At 50.1% G+C, this 19937-nt stretch overlaps 1 protein-coding gene across 15 annotated transcripts in view; it reads right to left on the bottom strand.

Moving 5' to 3' along the window:
* The window catches only part of Tacc2 (transforming acidic coiled-coil containing protein 2), a 177292-nt gene that overhangs the window by 152633 nt on the left and 4722 nt on the right, over positions 1–19937 (bottom strand). For 14 of the 15 annotated variants that reach the window (XM_047553051.1, XM_047553043.1, XM_047553048.1 and 11 more), the window contains exons 2-3: positions 13924–13983; positions 2650–2762 (exon numbers count right to left, since the gene is read on the bottom strand). In XM_047553051.1, the coding sequence (XP_047409007.1) occupies positions 2650–2762; positions 13924–13983 (173 nt within the window). The remainder of the gene's footprint in view (positions 1–2649; positions 2763–13923; positions 13984–19937) is intronic. The other variant, XM_047553047.1, reaches the window with a different exon arrangement.

The raw sequence follows: 19937 nt of genomic DNA, 5'->3' as shown, positions 1-19937 counted from the left end.
GTTATTCGGAGTAGAAAACGGTTGGAGGTCGGTGGCTTTTCCCAACTTCTGCAAAAACCTATATCCTTTGAAGAGTCAGCACTGGTTGTTTGATGAGGCCACCAGAGACAGCAAATGCGTTTGAGGAAGAGAGAGAAGAGAAAGGGTCCTGGACATCAGAAATGCTTAACTGGGGGCTGAGGCTATAGCTCAGTGGCAGAGCGCTGGCCTAGCACAGCCGAGACACTGGGTTCGATGATCCTCAGCACCACATAAAAATAAATAAATAAAACCAATGCTGTCCATTTACAACTACAAAAAAAAAAAAAAAAAAAAAAAAAAAAAGAATGAAAGAAAAAGAAAAAGAAATGCGTGAGGGTCTTTCCCTGGCTTCCTGGTGGTGTTCTGAGGTGCAGAGGAGGATGGGCGGGGAGGGAGCAGTCCCATGGGCTCCCCGCTCAACCAAGGTTACTGCGTGCCAAGTGTGGCAGGGGTGCAGCACAGCCATAGGGTCGGGGAGAGTGTGGCCAGACCGATGGGCATCTCATTGGTGGTGGCCCCTTACCATCCGGCCCCAGTACACCAGGCCTCAGTGGAGGCAGCATCAGAACGGAACTGGTCCCCAGAAAGCAAACTTTAATGCCATCCTCAGAGCACTGGACAGAGTCTGGCACACGTACGCAAAATGAGCATTAAATCCGTTGGCTATCCTCTTGGTGGACCCAAGGCTCCTGTGACTCAGGAGCTGGTGCCCATCTGTCCTCCTCAGGCATCCTGACTGCACATGGGATGGTCTCAGGGTCAACTCCTGGAGAGGAGGGAGGCCAGCTACTGATGGACATGGACATTTACTGAGGACAGTTCTGGTTTTGTTTTGCAGTGCGTGGGGCCTTGTACCTGCTAGGTAAGCGCTCTGCCACTGGGCACTGCCCCCAGCCCCAGCAGTCCTGTTTTTCTTGGTGAACAGGAAGTTGCTGCTCTGGGCTCCGTCTTGGAAGGTAGCTCTTTTATGCTCAATTTGCATGCCAATGAGAGGCAGTTCTTCTTCAAGGGAAAAAGAGTTGACTAATAATTGACTAAAGCTGAGGAATAAGCAAGCAAGAAAAGACCTTTGAGCTGCTTTGTTCTTCAGTCGAGCTGTGATGTGACATAGGCCCCAGAAAGATAGGGAGGGGAGAGCTGGACCTTAGGTTCTGGCTAGCAGTGACTTTCCTTGCATAGGATCCTAGAAAAGATAAATCCAGTCACTGGTTTCATGCTCCTTGGAGCCAATTTAGAGGTCTCATTAGACTTGAACATTAAAACCTTTGTCCTAGCCAGATACAGCCGGCACATGCCTGTAATCCCCGGAACTTGGGAGGCTGAGGCAGGAGGTTCACAAGTTCAAGGCCAGCCTCAGCAACTTAGCAAGACACTTTCTCAAAATAAATAAAAAGAGTTGGGGGTATAGGGTAAAGTCCCCTGGCTTCAATCTCCAGTACCAATAAAACCCTGTGTCCTAATACCCTGATTAAAAAGTCTGAACAGGTAACAGCCATCAGGATTTGGAGAGGCAAGAAGGCACCCCTGTTGGGAGAGGGCAGGGGTCAAAGGTGCCTGCTGTTCAAGACCCTCAATGAAATCCTAGTCCCTCAGTGAAGAGTGTGCTGCTGCATTGATCAGCATTTCCTTAAAGAAATCTAAGGTTGATGCTGAGAGGTTCCACGTATTTCCTGTGGACACCACATAGCCCAAGCCCCCCAGACAGTAATACCCCAACGTGTGGCAAGTCCTGCCACCAGGGGTCACTCTTATGTACCCAAAGCAAACAGTCGCCTTGCGTCTTCAGGTTTTGAAGAGCTATTCCAAAGCTTGCTGCCACCTCAAGCTTCGCGGCCTGTGACTGGTGAATTGTTGGATTCTGCATTTCCTTGTGTGGAGCCCCTGTCCATTTGTTCCCTCAGGACTGTAATGATAGCGTCCTGGAAATTCGACCTCAGTTGGTCAGGAGGGTTATTCTTGTTGGTGAGTTGAACCCACAAGGAGTTACTCATTAGCTTCAGTGTTTAGTGCTAGGACTGAGTGCTCGTGTCTGCTAGTCCTGGGCTTGTGAATATACCCCAAAACTACGGGTACAGAACATGAAGTGGGGAACGGTCCGTGAGGGAGCCACGGCAGGGAAATCAGGGCCTGACCGGGGTCATCATGAGGAGCCACTGACCAATGGCCTATGCCTGCACTGGCCATGTACCCCTGCCACAGGTGGCCTCGATGACTTCTAGAATTTGTCTCCCCGCCTCCCTGGTGACTTTAGGAGTTGCTCCCTGAACCCTCTGTCCCATGCCTGGTGCCCACAATCCTCCACCCCAGAACACAGACCCACTTGGTGCCCGAGAGTCCTCCTGGAAGCATCCATCCTTCCCATTTCCAGGTCTGACCGTACAGCTGCATAACCGGTGTTGCTGGAGAGGGGTGTGCAATCACTAATGTCATCTGCGGTGGAGAAACTGTCCCTTTTCTAATCACTGCCGGTCAGCCAGCACAGGAGGCCCGGGAGCCACGGCTTCACCATGGGGACCTCGCGCAGGCTTACGGGAAACTTCCCAAAGCAAACGGAGCAAAGCGAGCACCGGAGCAGGCAGTGAGCCGGCCATGCCTCGGCTGGGTCGTCCTCCAGGGCGGGCTCCCTACCTGGATGGGTCCCCGTGGTCAGGGCTTCCGGATGAGTCCTCCTGCTTCCCTTTCGTGTTCTGACCGATCCCAGGTGGTTGCACGGATCTAGGATTCAGAGTTGATGAAGTCCTCTGAGGAAGAAGAAAGAGAGACGGGAAAGGAACTCAGATAAGAACCTATCAAAGCTCTGGACCTCTTCCCAAGAGGCCGGCGAGCATGACATTTGAGATGATGGCTTTGTCACCCAGCAGAGCACCACCATGTGCCAGGCGCAGAACCAGGTTTCGAGGGTAGGTGGTGAGGAGAGTGAGGCGGCCAGCTCTCATCTAAAGGGACAAACAGGTGGACATGCCACCCCGGAGGGGCAGCATGACCACTATAGTATGAAACCGAGGTGGGGTCACCCACCAAGGGCAGGTCGTCTGCTCCCAGCAGAGGTGGAAAGGGTTCATCTAGGACCTGAAAGTGTCCATGTGGCTTGTGGCTCCACTCTGGATGGTTCCACATACCATGACTCGGCTGGAAATTTGGGCTGGGGGAACAATTGGCGAAGAAGTGGGGGCCTTGCAAAGCTTGGCCTGCCCTGGGGTTCTACCCACCCACAGACTTGGTCACCTTCTCTTTCACTCCTCCAATAAGCGTGTCCCCTGCCGATTTTCAAGAACAAGATGAAAAAATAAGACTTTGTCAAAACTTAAATCACAGGCCAAAAAGAGATGAGATCTTTCAAACTCGCACTTTACATGATGTTCGTTGAAATCTAATACAAAATTCAGGAGAGGGAAAAGTTTTTTTTTTAAAAGCCCAAGCCACATTTTCAAAAAGCCTTCCTCTCAGTGTCCCTGAGCCCTGGTCTTTCCCCTCCAAACAACCCCACACCCCCTATTGTGGGACTGTCTACCTTCTTTTAAAGAACTCTTTTTTTTTTTTTTTTTTTTTTAGAGTGGAAAATGCAGCTTTATTAAAGAAAAGGAAAAGCAGACTTCTCCCGGGTGGAAGAAGGGGACCCAAAGGCGGAATCCGTGGGATGAGCAAATCTCGTTCTTTTTATGGGTTTCATTCTCCCATTCTTTCCCCTTATCTCTTCCCTTCCTGCCTGCGGGATTAGGCCTGGTTTTGAAATGTAAAAAGCGAAAAGCGGATGGGGCAGAGGGAGGGTCAAGGTGTCTCAGACAGGCAAGGGCCCAGGGGGCATTGATTAGCACCTTCTTGCCTGCAGTCTTTGGCAAGGGCAGGTAAATTTGGTTATCAATGGGTTCTGCATGTCCTTGATATTCCATTCTCCCATTGCAGTCTCCAACTTCCAGAGGCAGATGACTTGATGGCCTCTATTTTCTTGATCTGACCCGATTTCCTATTTCTACACTAACTGCCTGTCCCCAATTCTGGCTTCATTCCCCCCTCTAATCTTAGGAACTCCATGCTGCTGGGGAAGGGGGTCGATGACCGCTCTGACTTCTTCGAGCTGAAAGTGGACGGCGAGGGGCAAGCAGCTTGGAGTTCCTTTTTAGAAATCGGGTCGATCAAGGGGTCCACGGTAAAAGTCTGGTTGAAGAGTAATAGGCTGGAGGGTCATTTGAGAGATGGGCGGTCTCGGCGTAGATCTCGGTGGGACCTCCAAATCTGATACCGCTTTTTACCCGGTGACGAGTCCTGCTTCCTCAGGTGTTGAAGTATAACGCCGGAGAAGCACGCCGAGGCAAATGTAGAGTGGAAAACGCAGCTTTATTAAAGAAAAGGAAAAGCAGACTTCTCCCGGGTGGAAGAAGGGGACCCAAAGGCGGAATCCTAAAGAACTCTTATACCTACATCTTCTGTCCCCAAGGTCTCACAGAAAATGCCATCCCCGAGCTCCCCCCACAACACCACTGGAATGTGGAACAAGACTCAGGTCAAGCGGGTCCTTCCCCAGGACTCCCTGAAGCACCAGAGCAGTGGGCACCTGACCCTGGGTTGTGCAGAATCAAGTGCAGGAGTTACTGGCTGCCCTGCTCCTAGTCACCACGAAGAAGGCTGGCTGTTAGAGGGAGCTGAGAGGAGAGTTGGGAGACAGGGTCCTGCTAGTGCCAAGACCTACCCCTTCTGTCCAGAGGTCATGGGATGAAACCCTGTATTCCCCTTTGACCTCAGCCAGCACACTGGATCTCTGTCACTTGCGACCCAAAGCAGGCTTCCACAGATCACCAGATGAGTTTCTGTTGTTGTATTGAGGGGGCAGCGTGTACCAGGGACTGGACTCGGGCATTTGACCACTGAGCCACATCCCCAGCCCTTTTTTGTATTTTATTTACAGACAGGGTCTCACTGAGTTGCTTAGCGCCTCTCTGTTGCTGCGGCTGACTTTGAACTTGAGATCCTTTGACTCAGCCTCCTGAGCCTCTGGGGTTACAGGTGTGCGCTGCCACCACATCTGGTGAGCAGATGAGTTTTAAGGGGAGAGGGTCAAACACATCTGGGAGGTGCCACATTGCAGAGCCTCTTAAGAAAGGCACAGTTGTGCATTAACACATTAAAGGTTCTGGTTAAATTTTAACTGCCAGTTTCCCAGTTTCTTGGCAGGAGACCCTTTGTGTCCCACCTGTTAAGGACTCCCAGGGCTTAGGTTCCCTGGAACACACCGTGAGCATCAGACCCCATTCTTTCTACCTTGCTTCAATCTGGCAGCTGATCCAAGTCAGGGGGGTGCCTTTGTGAAGCTGGAGGGGGCTCTGCTGGGAGCTCCCCGTCGGGGCTGACAGCACTCTCTGTGCGTTAGAAGCAGCTTCCCCTGAGCTACAGCTCAGGCCTGGGCACAAGGCCTGCTGGGTGCTTGGACAATACAGACCCAGGAGTCCCAGCGTCCGTCTGAGGAGAAAGTGGTGGTAGTGGTATCACCAGCCAGGTGAGAAGAGCTCCTCCAGGCTCTGGGCTCCATTTGGTTGCTCCCTCCTCTGAGAGGGGCTGTTCCCTGACATGACCCAGAGAGAGGCCCACACCAGCCTGCCCTTCACTGGGGCACCTGGAGACACTCGTGAACTGACCGACTCACCAGCTGGACCAACGGGCCTGACGCAGCCATTACTTGAAGACACTCTCTTTTGCCTCCTTCCAAAAATTAATGTTCTATTCACTGATTCGCTGACTGTGTCAATCACCCAGGGAACATTCATCTAAAACCTATCATGTGCCAGACGTGGGGGCCATAAATGTCAACAAGGCTCCAGCCCCCTCTGTTTGCCCATAGTCCAGGGTGGCAGACCCAGTACTACCACCACCAGGGGTGATCGCAGGGGGCGGCTCCTGCCTGGGAGTGGGTCCCAGCCTCCTGGGCCCCCAGAAGGGAGGACCCCCAACCTCTGTAACCTCTAAGTGGAGGTTTGTGAATTAATATTGGAGTTTCTGTAGGACACCTGAGTGCAACCTTTCTGTGCCTGGGACTCTTCTTAAGGTCCTGAACCTCCTGTTGGATGGACCTGGCCTTCGGGTGCCAGCCCGAGGAGCAGGCTGGGTTTGCCTGTGTCTCTTCCCTGCCTGGCACATTTTTCTGAGTGGCTGGCCAAGTTCCTGCAATTGTGTCCAAAGGCAAAATGATAAAGGAAACCCCGGCCTTAGGAGGCTCACAGGGTCCAGGGCTACCGTGAGTGCTCACTTTAGCTGAAGGACAGAATGCGGGGAGTTGGGAGGGGGCAGAGGAAACAGCAGCAGCAGCAGCAGCAGCAGTAATAATAATAATTTCTGGTCCTTGAGCGAGTGCCAAGGGCTGGCGCTGGGCCAGTATCTTTTCATGAACTGTCTCCTTGAACCTTCACAGCCTTGGAAGGAAGAGGGTGTGTGTGTCCCAGTTTAGAGTTGGGGCTTTGAAAGTTTCCATCACTTGGCTGAGATCACACAGCAGTGGTCTGAATGGACCGGCTTCTCTGACTGCAGAGCCAGGACAGGTCCTCTTTCTTCCTGATCCCCTGGTCAAGGAGAGGAGAGGAGGCAGAGAGAGCTGGGGCTGACTCCTCACTCAAGAGGGGCTGCTGACCCCAGCCTGGTGTGACCTCCACGCTGGCTGAACCATTTCCCCCAAGGGCATCCCGTCCCCTGCCCTGCAGGGCTCAGCTCCTATCCATGTGTCCAGGAAGGCAGTCGCTCTAGGACACAGTATCTAGACAGTGCCCACTGGAAATCACTGCATATCCAAGCTCCAAAACTGCCCGAACACTTCGAAGGCAGGTTCCTCAACTACAGAACACTGCGACCTTTGGGTGCATGATTTTCATGTCTTGCTCTGATAACTCAAGAATCACAGGCAGAGTGAGTGGCATTTTTGTACCCAGTTCCTGCTTGTCTGTCACGCAAACCTCAGCTCCCACCACCTCCGGCTGCCTCCCTTCTAATTGCCACAGTTTCTGCACTGAATAGTGCAAATAATTTGACAGCTACACCTCCTGCCTGGTATTCCACAATCAAAACTTCATTTTTTTTCTTTTTTTTTTTTTGGTACCAGGGATTGAACCCAGGGATGCTTAACCATTGAGCCACGTTCCCAGCCCTTTTTTATATTTTATATATTTTTTAGAGACAGGGTCTCCCCAAGTTGCTTAGGGCCTTGCTAAGGGCTGGCCTTGAATTCACAATCCTCCTGATTCAGCCTCCCGAGTCACTGGGATTACAAGCATGCGCCACCACACCCAGTTGATCAAAGTTTCTTTTTAAAGTAATTCTGGAAAGATGTCAACATATCTAACAGCCCAGACAGACGCAAAGGACAGATGGAATGAGGAGGCAGATCTCTGCTCTAATTAAGTGGGGAGGGACCTCAAGCCGCGCTTCCTCTGCAGAGGGAACACAATGAGGGTTGCGTCATGACCTGTCTCTAAAGAAGAGAACGGGAACATTTTTCCTCTTCGGCCCATCCCCTCTTCCTGCTAGAAAGCTAAGCTGCAAGAACAAGACCAGTTATCTCCAGTAGAAATAGATTCGGACAGAGTCAAAAGCAACAGGGCAGGGATGTGGCTCAGGGGTAGAGTACGTGCTCAGCACGTGTGAGGCCCTGGATTCCATCCCCAGCACCAAAAAATAAGTAAATCAGTGGCACACTGCTCTTTTCAAAGTGCTTTGACACCCCCCCGACTCTTACAAAATCCCTGCTTACTAAACAAGGTGGGTAAAAGAATATTTTCCATTTATCAGAATGAGAAATACAGGTAACCTGCTCAGGTCTTCTGCCTTGAAATTCAGTGTTCTTTCCTCAATAATAATAAAAACACTCAACACTTAGCTAACATTCATCTGCTATAACATCAAATGTATTACTATAAACTTTCTATGTGAAAAAACTGTTTTTTCAAGTGCTTTACATCTTTAAACTCATTTAATCCTCACAACCCTATTTTGTAGATACCAACACAAATCAGAGCACAGAGAGGTTACACAGCTGGAGAACGCTGGAACCAGGATCTGGAGCTGAATGGTTGACATCTACTTTATTCTGCTTTATCATACAGTGGAGATAGTGTCTCTATAGTCTCTGTCATCTTGTTACTGTGCTCCAAGTAACTAAAACAACTGGGTATTTATGAATAATGTGGCACAAGTGCCTAGATTTGATGCCTAGCATAGCACCTGGCACAGAAAAGGCAGTCCATAAATATTGGTGGAATTTATGAAAAGTAGATGAATCTCATTTGGTCTGGCAGCCACTTCTGAGTCAAGGGAAGCACATGCCGCCCTCGGGGCTCTCAGTTTTGTCCCCCCACCCAGCTTCCCCAGCTCCCAACAGTGTGGAGCCCTATGGCTTGCTGGGCCCTGCTGTGCCAACAGGCATCGCTAAACAGCACGCGTTTCTAAAGTGACTCTTCAACACTTCCAAACAGCAGGCTGGAAACCCATCAGCGTCCCACATGACAAGCCACTGGCCCAGCTGCTTCCTCACATCTTTCCTTCGCTGCCACTGCTTGAGTAAACAAATGCCTTTCTCAGGCTTTGGAATACTCCAGAGCCCTGAGTAGATTTTAAAGCAATCTTCATACAGTTACAGCAACTTGCTGGTCTTGAAAAGGACCCTGTCAAAAGCCAAAGTGTTTCAACATTAAAAAAAAAGAATTCACTGGCCTTGCTTACCTCTTACAGATGCTCCAGCTCTGTGGTTCATGCCAGTAAGATTAATGAAAGCATGCCTAATGAGCATAGCCAGGTCATGGCCAGTGTCTCCCCACCTCGTCCAGGCTGGAGGAGCTCCTGGGGGCAGCTGAGTGCAGGTGCATGCTGGGAAGTAGAGCAAAGGTCATCCCCATGGCACTGGGAGTCGGGTTTCAGAAACAACTGCCAGGCTGGCCAAATATGGAGGGCGAACACACGCTCCGTGTTCCAGCGGCAGGCTGCCCATCTTCCCTGTCCAGGGAGACAACTGCTCGTACCAGGTCTGCCAGTTCATCCGGAATCTTTCCTCACCTCCAAAAGAACAGGACGGACAGACCTCCTTAGGCCGAGAGGACAGCTGGCCCCAGCCAGCGGGTGCCTCCTTTGTCAGGCCAGCAAAGGAGGCCTGCATGGGTGGGATCTCAACCCTCTGATGTGACGCAGACTGATCCAGTGGAAGAAATGAACACGGCCTGGAGTGGAGAGAGCTGGGTTCGAGTCCTCACTCTTCCCTTAAAAGATGGAGCGCATAAGGACATCTGCGGTCTGATGTGACGGTGCCCGGGTGTAAGACTGAGGACGTTCTGGGTAGACACCAAGGGGTCAAAAAGGCCATGTTCAGTGAGAAGCTGGCGGAGTGTCTGCAGGGAATCTGTACTCTCCTTGCACCTTCTCTGTCAATCTAGAAAGATCCTAAATAAAAACTTTAGTTTTTAAAAAAGGACGTGGTTCCTACCCTCATGGAACTTCAATGAATGGATGCAAATGATATCAACCTTCCCGACCTCAAAAGCATTTGGGTTGCATGTGGTGTCGCCCTAAGAGGACCCAGGAACCTCAGAGATGCTAGAGCTGACGTGCTCTGATCACTTTTGTCTGTAGGGGAAAGGAAACTCAGACTCCAAGACTGTGCCTGGAATTGATGTCTTGAGCATGTTTGGTCTGTTAGAAGCAATCTGGTTGAAGGAGGGCTAGTCGAGGGCCGAAAGCCCAAATCCGCAGGCCCTTGGACAGATCCGCTCACCTCTTTGAACCTCGTTCCCCATCTGTAAAATGGGGACACAATCCCTGTTCTCCCTCCCTCAGTGGTGACAAGAGCACCTCGTAAACCTGGCGAAGAACAGCACACAGAGGACAGAGGCTGTGCTGGAGGAGCTGGCTGCGGGAAGGCCTGCGGGGCGAGGGCACCGCCGACATGCAGGCGGACGCTTAGCTTCCCTGCCCCACTAGAATTCCCACATCCGCTCACTCTCCAGTACAGCAGCAGCAGGCTGACTCAAGGAAGAGGGGCAGGCAGCCCAGGGCGGTGCGCCCACCGCTCAAGGCTGCTGCTGATGTGCACGTGGGCAGACTCTGGGAGAGGGGATCTTAATCCCAGGGCTGCTCTGAAGGTCGAATAAAACAAAACCTGCACATCACTTAGCACATGGCTAAGCCACCGTGGACATGAGCCATGCTAGTGATTATTATTATAGGAAGAAACAGAGCCAAAGCTCCTTAACTGAGATTCCCAGTGACTACTTCAGCTTAGGCCAAAGTAGTCAACCAGGCCTTCAAAAGAGGCACCTGGCCCGAACCTGGACCCGGGCTATTCAGGTGAGTTGGTGACTGTGTCGGTGACAATGAGCCCCACCTCTGGGCCAGGTGTGATGCGTCCACTGGGAAATTCTCTGTTATGAATACAGGCTTGGTGCCGATTGTCTTTTCCCATTACTGTTCCACCTACTGTCAATACATTTGAGAAAATGCTGCTTATTCTGCTGTTTCCTCGGGAGCTAAAGAAGGCCCTTCCCACTGACTCGGCACAGGGCATTTGCGGCTGTTGGCAACACGCACACAGTCACAGGCCCTCCAAACAGAACAGCACACACCGCCTGGCGAAGGCCGACCTCAGACTGCAGAAGCAGACTCCCTTTTCTCCCCACGACTTTCTCTCCATTTCCAACATGTGCCGGGAGGCGAGGCCCCAGGAAGGAGCAGCCTGGGCCCGGCTACGCTGCTGCTGAGGCTGCTGGGTGCTGTCCGAAGGCAGCCTGTGGCAGCCTGAGTGTCAGTCACTGACGGAAGGAGCGTGAGTAACAAGCAGGACTGGCAGCCCCAGGGTGGGCTAAGAGGAGCGTGGATGACATGGCAGAGCAGGCTGCAGGCTAAGTCTGGGAACTTTCCTCTGCCAATGGCTTCTCTTCCCTCAGAACGCAGAGCAGACTAAAGCCAGGATCCGAACAGCATGCTCGCTGAAGAAATAAGTGTGACTGGTCAGTGGGATCTCCAGGCGGGACTATTGTGAAGCTATTCAATTGGACTTCTTGAGGAACACCACGCTGTCTGTAAGTCACTCAACACATGAGTTGTTGCCAAAGAATTGCAAAAGCAGAAATCCTCAAAGTAATCAGCTGGCCTGCTGCCAAGAGGCTCAGAAGAGAGGTCCTTTCACACTGGCGTCCCCACCCCGCTCCAGGACAGCCTGAAGGCCCCACTGGGGACCCTCTGAGCCCTGAGCTGCTCCGTCCACCTCCTGTCTGTCTCTTCCGACCTCGTCTCTGCCCCCAGATGGACAATCCTCCCGCTTCCTAATGGCTCCATTCTGCCCACCTTTCCTGATGCCTGGTTGACCTGGGAACCCACTAATTTGAGACCCTCTCAAATATGCTGATTTTCCTTCCACATTCCCAGAATGTCAAGGTTTGGAAATGGAACCAGAGACCTTGCTATCCCTGATGTTGTCACTAAGCTGCTTTGTTTCTTCCCACCTGTGGAGCCCAGAGCCCCTCTACTGCCCTGACGCCAGGGCCTGCTGCCTTTCAGGGCCCTCCCGGGGCCCCACCCTCCAGCGCCCATCACGCCTGCTCTGGCTTCCCAGGCTTTTACTCTCTACTATCCCAGGACCTCCACAACCGTCTAGAACAAGGAACTACAGAACTGCACGTTTAAAAATAGTGGAAGTGTCCCATTTTATGTTATGCATTAGCAAAACTTTTTTAAAAAACCCCAAAGAAAAAAGCAGCAGCACCCAGCCCAGTTCCTATAGGAAATGCAAGGATGCATTTGCCTCCCTGCCAGCTCACCGTCCACTGTCCCCTGTGCAAGGGAAGCTGCGCCGGTGGATCATGGCTGAACTGTTCCGGTGCTAGAATAGTGCCTGATAAGTGATTTTTTATTAACTAAACTCATTTTTAACTGATGTGTAAAAACCAAAACTATGCAGACCAATGGAGTGCTCTAGTATGTTTCAATATATGTGTATTTTGACAGGGCATTGTAGCATATGCCCATAATCCCAGCGACTTGGGAGGCCAAGGCAGGGGAATTGCAAATTTGAGGTCAGACTCAGCAACTTAGCCAGACCCTGTATCAAAATAAAAAAATAAAGAAGGGATTGGGGAATGTGGCTTAGTGGTTAAGCAACCCAGTTTAATATACACGTTACCATTGAAATCAGGGTAGATGCCTCCATCTCGCAGACATTTGTCATTTTTATGAAAACACTGTAGCTCAGCAGAGGTGGAGCTCCTTGCTCCATCTAACCGCAGCTCAGCGCCCCTGCTCAACCTCACCCACCGCCCCTGCCTCCCGCAGCCGCCTCCCTCCTCGACTCCTGTGAGATCATCTTCAGATTCCACGAGTGAGCTCACGGGCGCTTGTCTTTCTGAGCCTGGCTCATTCCACTGAACACAATGATCTTCAGTTCTATTCACGTTCATTAACTTGCTGGCTTGTCTATTGTTCTGGCTTGTCTGACTCCCTGGCTGGAACTCAGTTCCACCAGGCAGGGACCTTGACTGCCCTGTTCCCCTTTGGAGTCACTGCGCCTAAACCAGCCCCTGCCCCCCAGTGGGGCGAGGTTCCACTAATGTTCACGAGTGGCAGCTTGTGGCCAGGCCCCTGAGCTCTGCTGCAAAGTGCCATGTGGCCCTGAGCCAGCCCAGAGCCCCTCGCCTGGCGGGGAACACTAGGAGCCTTGCCGAGGAGCCCCTGGCAGCTCTCGTCCTGGGGCGGTGGGCAAGGCCTTGTCCTCCTCACTCACACACAGAGTAGAACAGTGAAGAAGATGGGCCACATCTGGGCTTATCTCCACCCTGATTCCAAAACATTCTCTTCCAAGTGTCTCATGACACAGGGCCACATAAGGCAAGCTGGGCAGGTGACCTGAATTCTCCCCCCAAATGTCCCCCTTGAGTCTGGGCCAGTCCTTGAAGCAATGCTGGAGGTCCCCAGATTGCCCGAACCCAGTTTGGAAACCACGGGCCTGACTGTTCTCTGTAACCCCTGAGGACCAGGGTCCTAATCTCACCCTTTCACTCACACAGGGGACCCAGGATGACTGTCCATCCGAGTCCCTTTCTTCATCCACAAATGGGGAGTGACCTGCCTGGGCCTGCCCGCCTCATGAGGAGTCGATGAAGTCACACATGTTCAAAGGCATCACCAGGCTTGGCTATTTCGCAACCTCAAAATCCCTCCCTGCTGGAGCAGCAGAGAAGCAGATCCCTCCAGCACGCCCAGCCGCTGCCGGCTTCAGGGTGGAGCGCCTCTTAAAGCAAGGACACATCGCCTCCGTGACCAACCCGGACACACAGGCATGACAGGGACTTCAGAGCAGGCCACAAGGAGCCAGGGGCCTCTGCCTCCCCCACCACACCCACGGGTACACACTAACCCCGACATCCTCTTCAAGAAAAACCACTGTGGAAGGAGGTGAAGCTCCTCACCTGTCCTGTCCCTGGAGGTGACAAACGCCTCGGGCAGAGCCGAAGCTGCGAGCTCAGCTAGCTGCATGCTGCATCCTGACACCGAGGGCTGAAGGCAGTTTGAACTTTTTAATGACGATGAGTTTGGCCCACTGGAGGTGAAGGTGGGCCCGCTGCCTCATCCCCAGCCTCACTCCAGGACAACAGAATTCCCAGCAGAAGTTCAAAGGATTGGTTCCCAGTTTCTGCCTCCTGATCCTTCCTCGTTCCTCAACTCAGAGCACTTCAGCCAAGCCGGTTTGGGGATATGCACACCAAAAGGTTATTGCTAAAAACCTAAACGTGTACTGCTCATTTCTACTAGGGGTCGATGGGAGTAGGTGATAGACAGGGAGGAGGAGAAGCCTAAATTTCTAAATGCACATGCCATACCAAATGTCTGCAGCCAGAGATGTTAGGGGGACTGAAAGCCACATGCAGGGCAACACACATCCAGTACCTGCACAGGGTCAGGGTTCGGAGGCCATAGGACGACATTACGCGGGTTGGCATCCTCCTGCTGAAAGCCAAGGGGTCTCACGGTTAAGACAGGCTGAGGGAACAGACACCTGCACGGCCTCTGGCTTCTACTCCCAGGGCCCAAGTGCAGGACACACTCTCGCCCACCCTGCCGTGGGCACCCAGGTGGAATCAGACCACAGAGGGAGAGGAAGCTGTAGCGAGGATGTGTGAAGATAGCAAGCCCAGTATTGGGCAGCCTTGTCCCTCATCCTTGGCCCTAGTGACGCCCCTGGCCTGCACACCTGCTCTTCACCTACAGACGGGAGGTTCCCCAGCTCAGGTCTTTCTTCCTGAGTTCTCTGGTAAGCGGGCTGCAGGGACCCCAGGCGCAGCCTCACGGTTGAAGAGCCTGCTGAGAGGAATGGGGGCCTCGTGGACGCGGGCGGCACAGGAGCCCAAGAAACCAGCGTAGAGGCATCAGGGACCATCTGGACGTGCGGTGAAGGGTCGTAGGGATAACGAGGGGACCCTTGGATTAGACGATGTACTGGATCTGGACCGTCTCTGTCCTCTGAGGAACTGCTCCCCTCTCTGCACTCAGTGGGCCTGCCTGTGCCCTCCGGGGCGGTGCATGACTTGGGGGGACTACCAGAGCGTCCACATTCTGGGCACAGTGTTTGAACCCAGGGAAGGCACACGATGTAATCGGGGCTGGTCCAATTCCTTAGGGAGGCCAGATCAGGCTGGACCCCTAGCTGCCAGAAGCACGGAGACCTGAAGTTGGGACGGGTATCTCTTCTCTTCAGCCAGGTTGAAGGATGTCCCTGAGCACTGAGGAATCAGAGGCAAGTGGAGCGAGGCCCAGAGAGGAGGGAGCTCAGGTCATCTTAGGAAGCTCTGGACTGAGCCATGAGCCTTGGGCTCCTCAGTTCTACCAACCAACAACCCCTGTCTCAGTCCACCATTGCTGGAGATGGGTTTCTGTCTCCTGCAGCCCCCCAAAGTCCTAATTACACAAAAATTCAGAAGGACAATGGCCAGGCCATCAATTAATCACAGGGCGATGCAGTAGATGTGGGAGTGGCAGTGTGCAGAGTTGGGGTGGCCCCCAGGTTCTGGTCTTAGATGGCAGAATAGATCAGGGTGCCCAGGAAGGAGAAGGCAAGAGGAGAAGCAGGATGGGGGAGATGCTGAATTGGGTCTGAGGAACTCAGGTGGCTGTAGACATCCCCAGGAATTGGGGAAAGCTCTTGCCTGGTGAGGGGAGAGATGTGAAATTCTGCAGAGCAAAATTTGCAGCCCTGACGCTCAGCAGGACAGAGAGCAGGGAGGCCAGGGCAGAACTGGCGGGCCTGGGAAGCAAGACCCAGGCAGAGTGGGATGAGGGTATCTAAACCCCCCAAGCATTCTTACCTTTCTGATTAGTAAGGTCCTGAGGCATTAAAATAGTCACTGCTCGCAAGGCCACAATGAGATGGGCCCTCACACCCTGATGAGAGAAGCGGTAGCTCCTTTCTGGAAAGCATTTTGGCAAATGCACACAGCAAGAGCCTTTCAAGATTCCTTACCCTTCATCTGGCAGAGCATCCCATTTCTGTCTCTGCCAGGTAACAAGAGCATCCCACTCTGGACAAGGGGAGGAAACCTAAGGCCTCCTCACTTTGCCTGAATTCGGGTCAAAATTTATCTCAAGCTAGGGAAGTTTACCCACTGCCCCAAGGATTTCTGTTAGAGCAGTTAAGAAGGCAAATGCTCCTCTGTTCTTGGCACTGTTGGTGGAGACTATTCTGAGCATTGTAGAATATTCGGCAACAAACTTGACTTCTGCCTACTAGATGCCAGGAGACCCTCACATCTCAGCTCTTAACACCAAAACTCTCCAGACATAACCAAAGGCCCCTTGAAGGACAAAAATCACCCCTGGGTCGGAACCACTGCTCTATCCTGTTCACAGAAAGCAGTGGGACTCAGGGAACTTAAATAGATCCACAGACTTCAGGGGATCCCCTGGGTTTGTTAATGAGGAGCGAATGCCAAGCTCAGCAAGTGCCCTGTGCTGCACCTGCCCTGGGGGGCTCTCTGCAGGTGGCAAGCATCCTCCACTCAGATGCAGCAGGGAACATTCCTCCAAGGGGGACTACCGGGGGGGGGGGGGGGGGGGGGGGGGACCTGAGCTGACCCGGCCAGCAGGCACCCTTCCCAGGTTTACAGAGTGTTCAGAAATAACTGAAACTGCTTGCCAACTTTTTTTTTTTAATGTAAGATTTATTTTACAAAATCTTTCAGAAAACAGGAGTAAGCACTTCTCAGTTCATTTTGTGGTGCTAGCATTACTCTGATACCAAAACCAGACCCCAAAAGAAAACTACGAAGCAATATTTCTTATGAATTTAGGCACAAAAGTTCTCCACAAAATATTAGCAAATTGATGCTAACACATGTCAAAATAATTATACACCAGAACTAAGTGGGATTTACTCCAGGTGTGCAAGGCAAGTTCAATATTTGAAAATCAGTGTAATCTAACATGTCAACAGTCCAAAGAAGAAAGACACCATGGTTATTTTCAACTGATGAAGAGAGAGCATTTGACAAAATCCAACACCTGTTCGTGATTTTTAAAAACCATAAGCAAACTGGAATGGAGAGGAACTTCCTCAACTTGACCATGGGTGTTTATAAAAAAAAACCCTGTAGCTCATATCTTGCTTAACAGCAAAGACTGAATGCTTTCCCCTTGGGAGTGGGGAACAAGGGAAGGGTCCCACACTCACTGCTCTTAATTAACATAGCACTGGGAGTCCTGGTCACTGTAATAAAGAAAAAGAGAAAAGAAATGAACAGCATAGGGAATGGAAGAAAAGAAACAAAACTGTTTCTATTTGCAAATGACATGATTATCTACATAGAAAATCCCAAGGAATCAACATGCTGACAACATAGCCTTGGGAACTGGTAATTGTAGAATGCAACATGAGCACATAAATAATCAAGGCACTTGGGTTGGGATTGTAGCTCAGTGGTAGAGTGCTTGTTCAGCACGTGTGAGGTACTGGGTTCGATCCTCAGCACCACATAAAAATAAATAAATAAAATAAAGGTACTGCGTTCATCTACAACTAAAAAAAATATATATATATATACATATACATATATATATGTATATGTATATATATATATAAAATCAAGGCACTCACCATAAACGTGTGGGCACTAAAGTTACAAACAGCACCATCTGTAGTCACTCCAAAGAAAACGCACTATTTAAGTAAAACTTAACAAGACATGTGCAGGGTCTGTTCACTAAGATTACAAAACGATGGTGCTGAGAAGAAATAAAGATGTTCTAAATGAATGGACAGTCCATATGTTCCTGGAGTAGATGACTCAGCATAGTAAAGAAGTCTGTTCTCCAACCGATCTACGCTTTGATAGTGTAATTCCTATCAAAGTCCCCGCAATCATTTTTTTATACATAGGTCTATTCCAAAATTTACATAAAAAACCATAGGCCCTAGAACACCTAAAACAACTTGAAAGAAGAACAGAGTGGGAAGAATCACTGCATCTGATCAAGACTTGTTACGTAGCTGGAGTAATTAAGACAATCGATGAAGTAGAACTGAGAACCCAGAAGTAACCCACACCAATATGCTTAACTGATTTTTTTTTTTTTTTTTTTTTTTTTTTTGGTACTGGAGATTGAATCCAGAGGGTCTTAACCACTGAGCCATATCCCCAGCCCGTTTTACTTTTTATTTAGAGACAGGGTCTCACTAAGTTGCTTAGGGCCTCACTAAGTTGCTAAGGTTGAATGAGAACTTGAGATCCTCCTGTCTCAGTCTCCCATGTCACTGGGATTACAGGCAGGGGCCACGACACCAAGCAGTTTAACTGATTTTTTGACAAAGATACAAAAGTAATTCAGTGGAAGAGGAATGGTCTTTTCAACAAATGGTGCTGGCAAGACAGGAATGGGCAAAAACTACGACAAACACTAAGAAATGACCCTCAACCTCAAGAGAACAAGATAGGCCACTAGAGAAAATATTTGCAAGACATGTCTGAATAAGGGCTGCTATCTAACATATACGAACCTCTTAAAATTCAGTAATAAGAATGCCAATGACATGATTGAAAATGGGCCAAAGACTTTAACACAACCCTCACCAAAGGAGAGAGAAAGAGGGCAAGCTGCTCCTGAAAAGATCCTCCACATCATCGAGCATCAGGGAAATAAAGCTACAATGAGATACTACTACACACCTACGAGAATGACCAAAATCCAGAACACTGACCAAATGCTGGTGAGAATTTGGAAGAATAGTGTGTTGGTCAGAAAATATGTCACAGCTTTATATTGCTGTGACAAAATACCTGAGAAAAAGAACTTGAAAGGAGGAAGGATTAATTTTGGAACGTGGTTTCTGAGGGTTCAGTTCATGGTTGCTTGGCTCTGTTGCTTCGGGCCTGTCATGAGGCAAAACATCACTGTGGGGAGCAAAAACTCACCTCATGGTAGCCAGACAGAGAGAGAGAAAGAGCTTTTATAACAAAGCCTCTTCCCCAAACCATTAAGCTCCAAATCCGAATCCGTAAGTGGATTAATCCATTCATGAGGTCAGAGTCCTCATGATCCAATGCCCTATCAAAGACTCCACCTCTGAACCCCGTTGCCTTGGGGACTAACTGTCAACACATGAACACTGGGGGACATTTAAGATCTGGACCATAACATATAAGAGCCCTCATTCTCTGGTTGGGGGAATGCAAAGTGGCTCAGCCACTAAGGCGGGCCTTTGGCAGGTTCTTACAACAGTAAACACCCTCACCATGTGACCCAGCAGTCCACTCCTTGCTATCTACCCAAAGGACTTAAACATGTCTACACAAAAACTTGCACGTGGATGTTTACTGCATCTTTATTCAAAATGTGGAAGCAACCAAGATGTTCTTCCGTAGATAAGCAAAGTCTCGCACACCCAGACCATGGAGAGTTACTCAGTGCTAAGAAGACACCAGCACCCAGCCGTGAGACACAGAGGACCCCAAACACATGTTGCTAAACGAAAGGAGCCCATCTTAAAAAATGCTGCATGATTCCAATTATACGACATTCTGGAGAAGGCAAAAACCACAGAGACGGTAAAAAAGAAAAACTCTGGAGGTGCCAGGGGGTGAAGGATGGGGAGGGGCAAAGCACAGAGATCTTGGGGCAGTGAAAATACTCAGCATGATACTAGAATGGTAGATATGTGTCATACAATTGTCAAAATTCATGGAAGGTACAACATCCGGGTGATGGGATGTCAGCGTAGGTTCATCAATCATAGCAAATGTATCACATGGCAGAGGACACTGACAATGGGGGAGGCTAGTTTGTTTGGGACAGGCCATGTATGGGAAATCTCTGCACCTTCTGCTCAATTTTGTTATGAACCTAAAACTGCTCTAAAAAAATAGTCACGTCCCTCCCTCTGTGGGGCTGGGGATTGAACCCAGGGCCTCATGCTAGGCAAGTGCTCTACCACTGAGCTACATCCCCAGCCCAATTTATTAAAGAAAAAAAGAAAATGAGCTTCAACCTAAATTTAGCACCTTACACAAAAATTCACTCCAAATGGATCAGGAACTAGAACATAAATGTAAAATTCAAAGATTTTTAGGAAAAAGGAGATTATCTTCAGGATGTAAAGCTGAGCAAAGAATATTTAGACTTGATACCAAAAGCACTATTCATGAAAGAAAAACGGTTAAATTGTACCACTTCAAGATTTTAAACTTTTGCTTTGTAAGACCCTGATAAAAGGATGATAAGTTTCAGAATAAGAGCAAATACTTTCAAACCATAATTTGACAAAGGACTACTATCTAGTCTATATAAAGGACTCTTAAAACTCAACACTAAAATAACAACAATAATAATACTGATAATCAAGTTAGAAAATGAACAGACGACACGAACAGATATTTAACCAAAAAGAATGTGGATAAGAATATACCCACCAGGGA

Source organism: Sciurus carolinensis, chromosome 5, assembly GCF_902686445.1.
Source record: "Sciurus carolinensis chromosome 5, mSciCar1.2, whole genome shotgun sequence".
Classification (NCBI taxonomy): Eukaryota; Metazoa; Chordata; class Mammalia; order Rodentia; family Sciuridae; genus Sciurus; species Sciurus carolinensis.
This window is presented reverse-complemented; position numbering and strand designations above follow the sequence as displayed.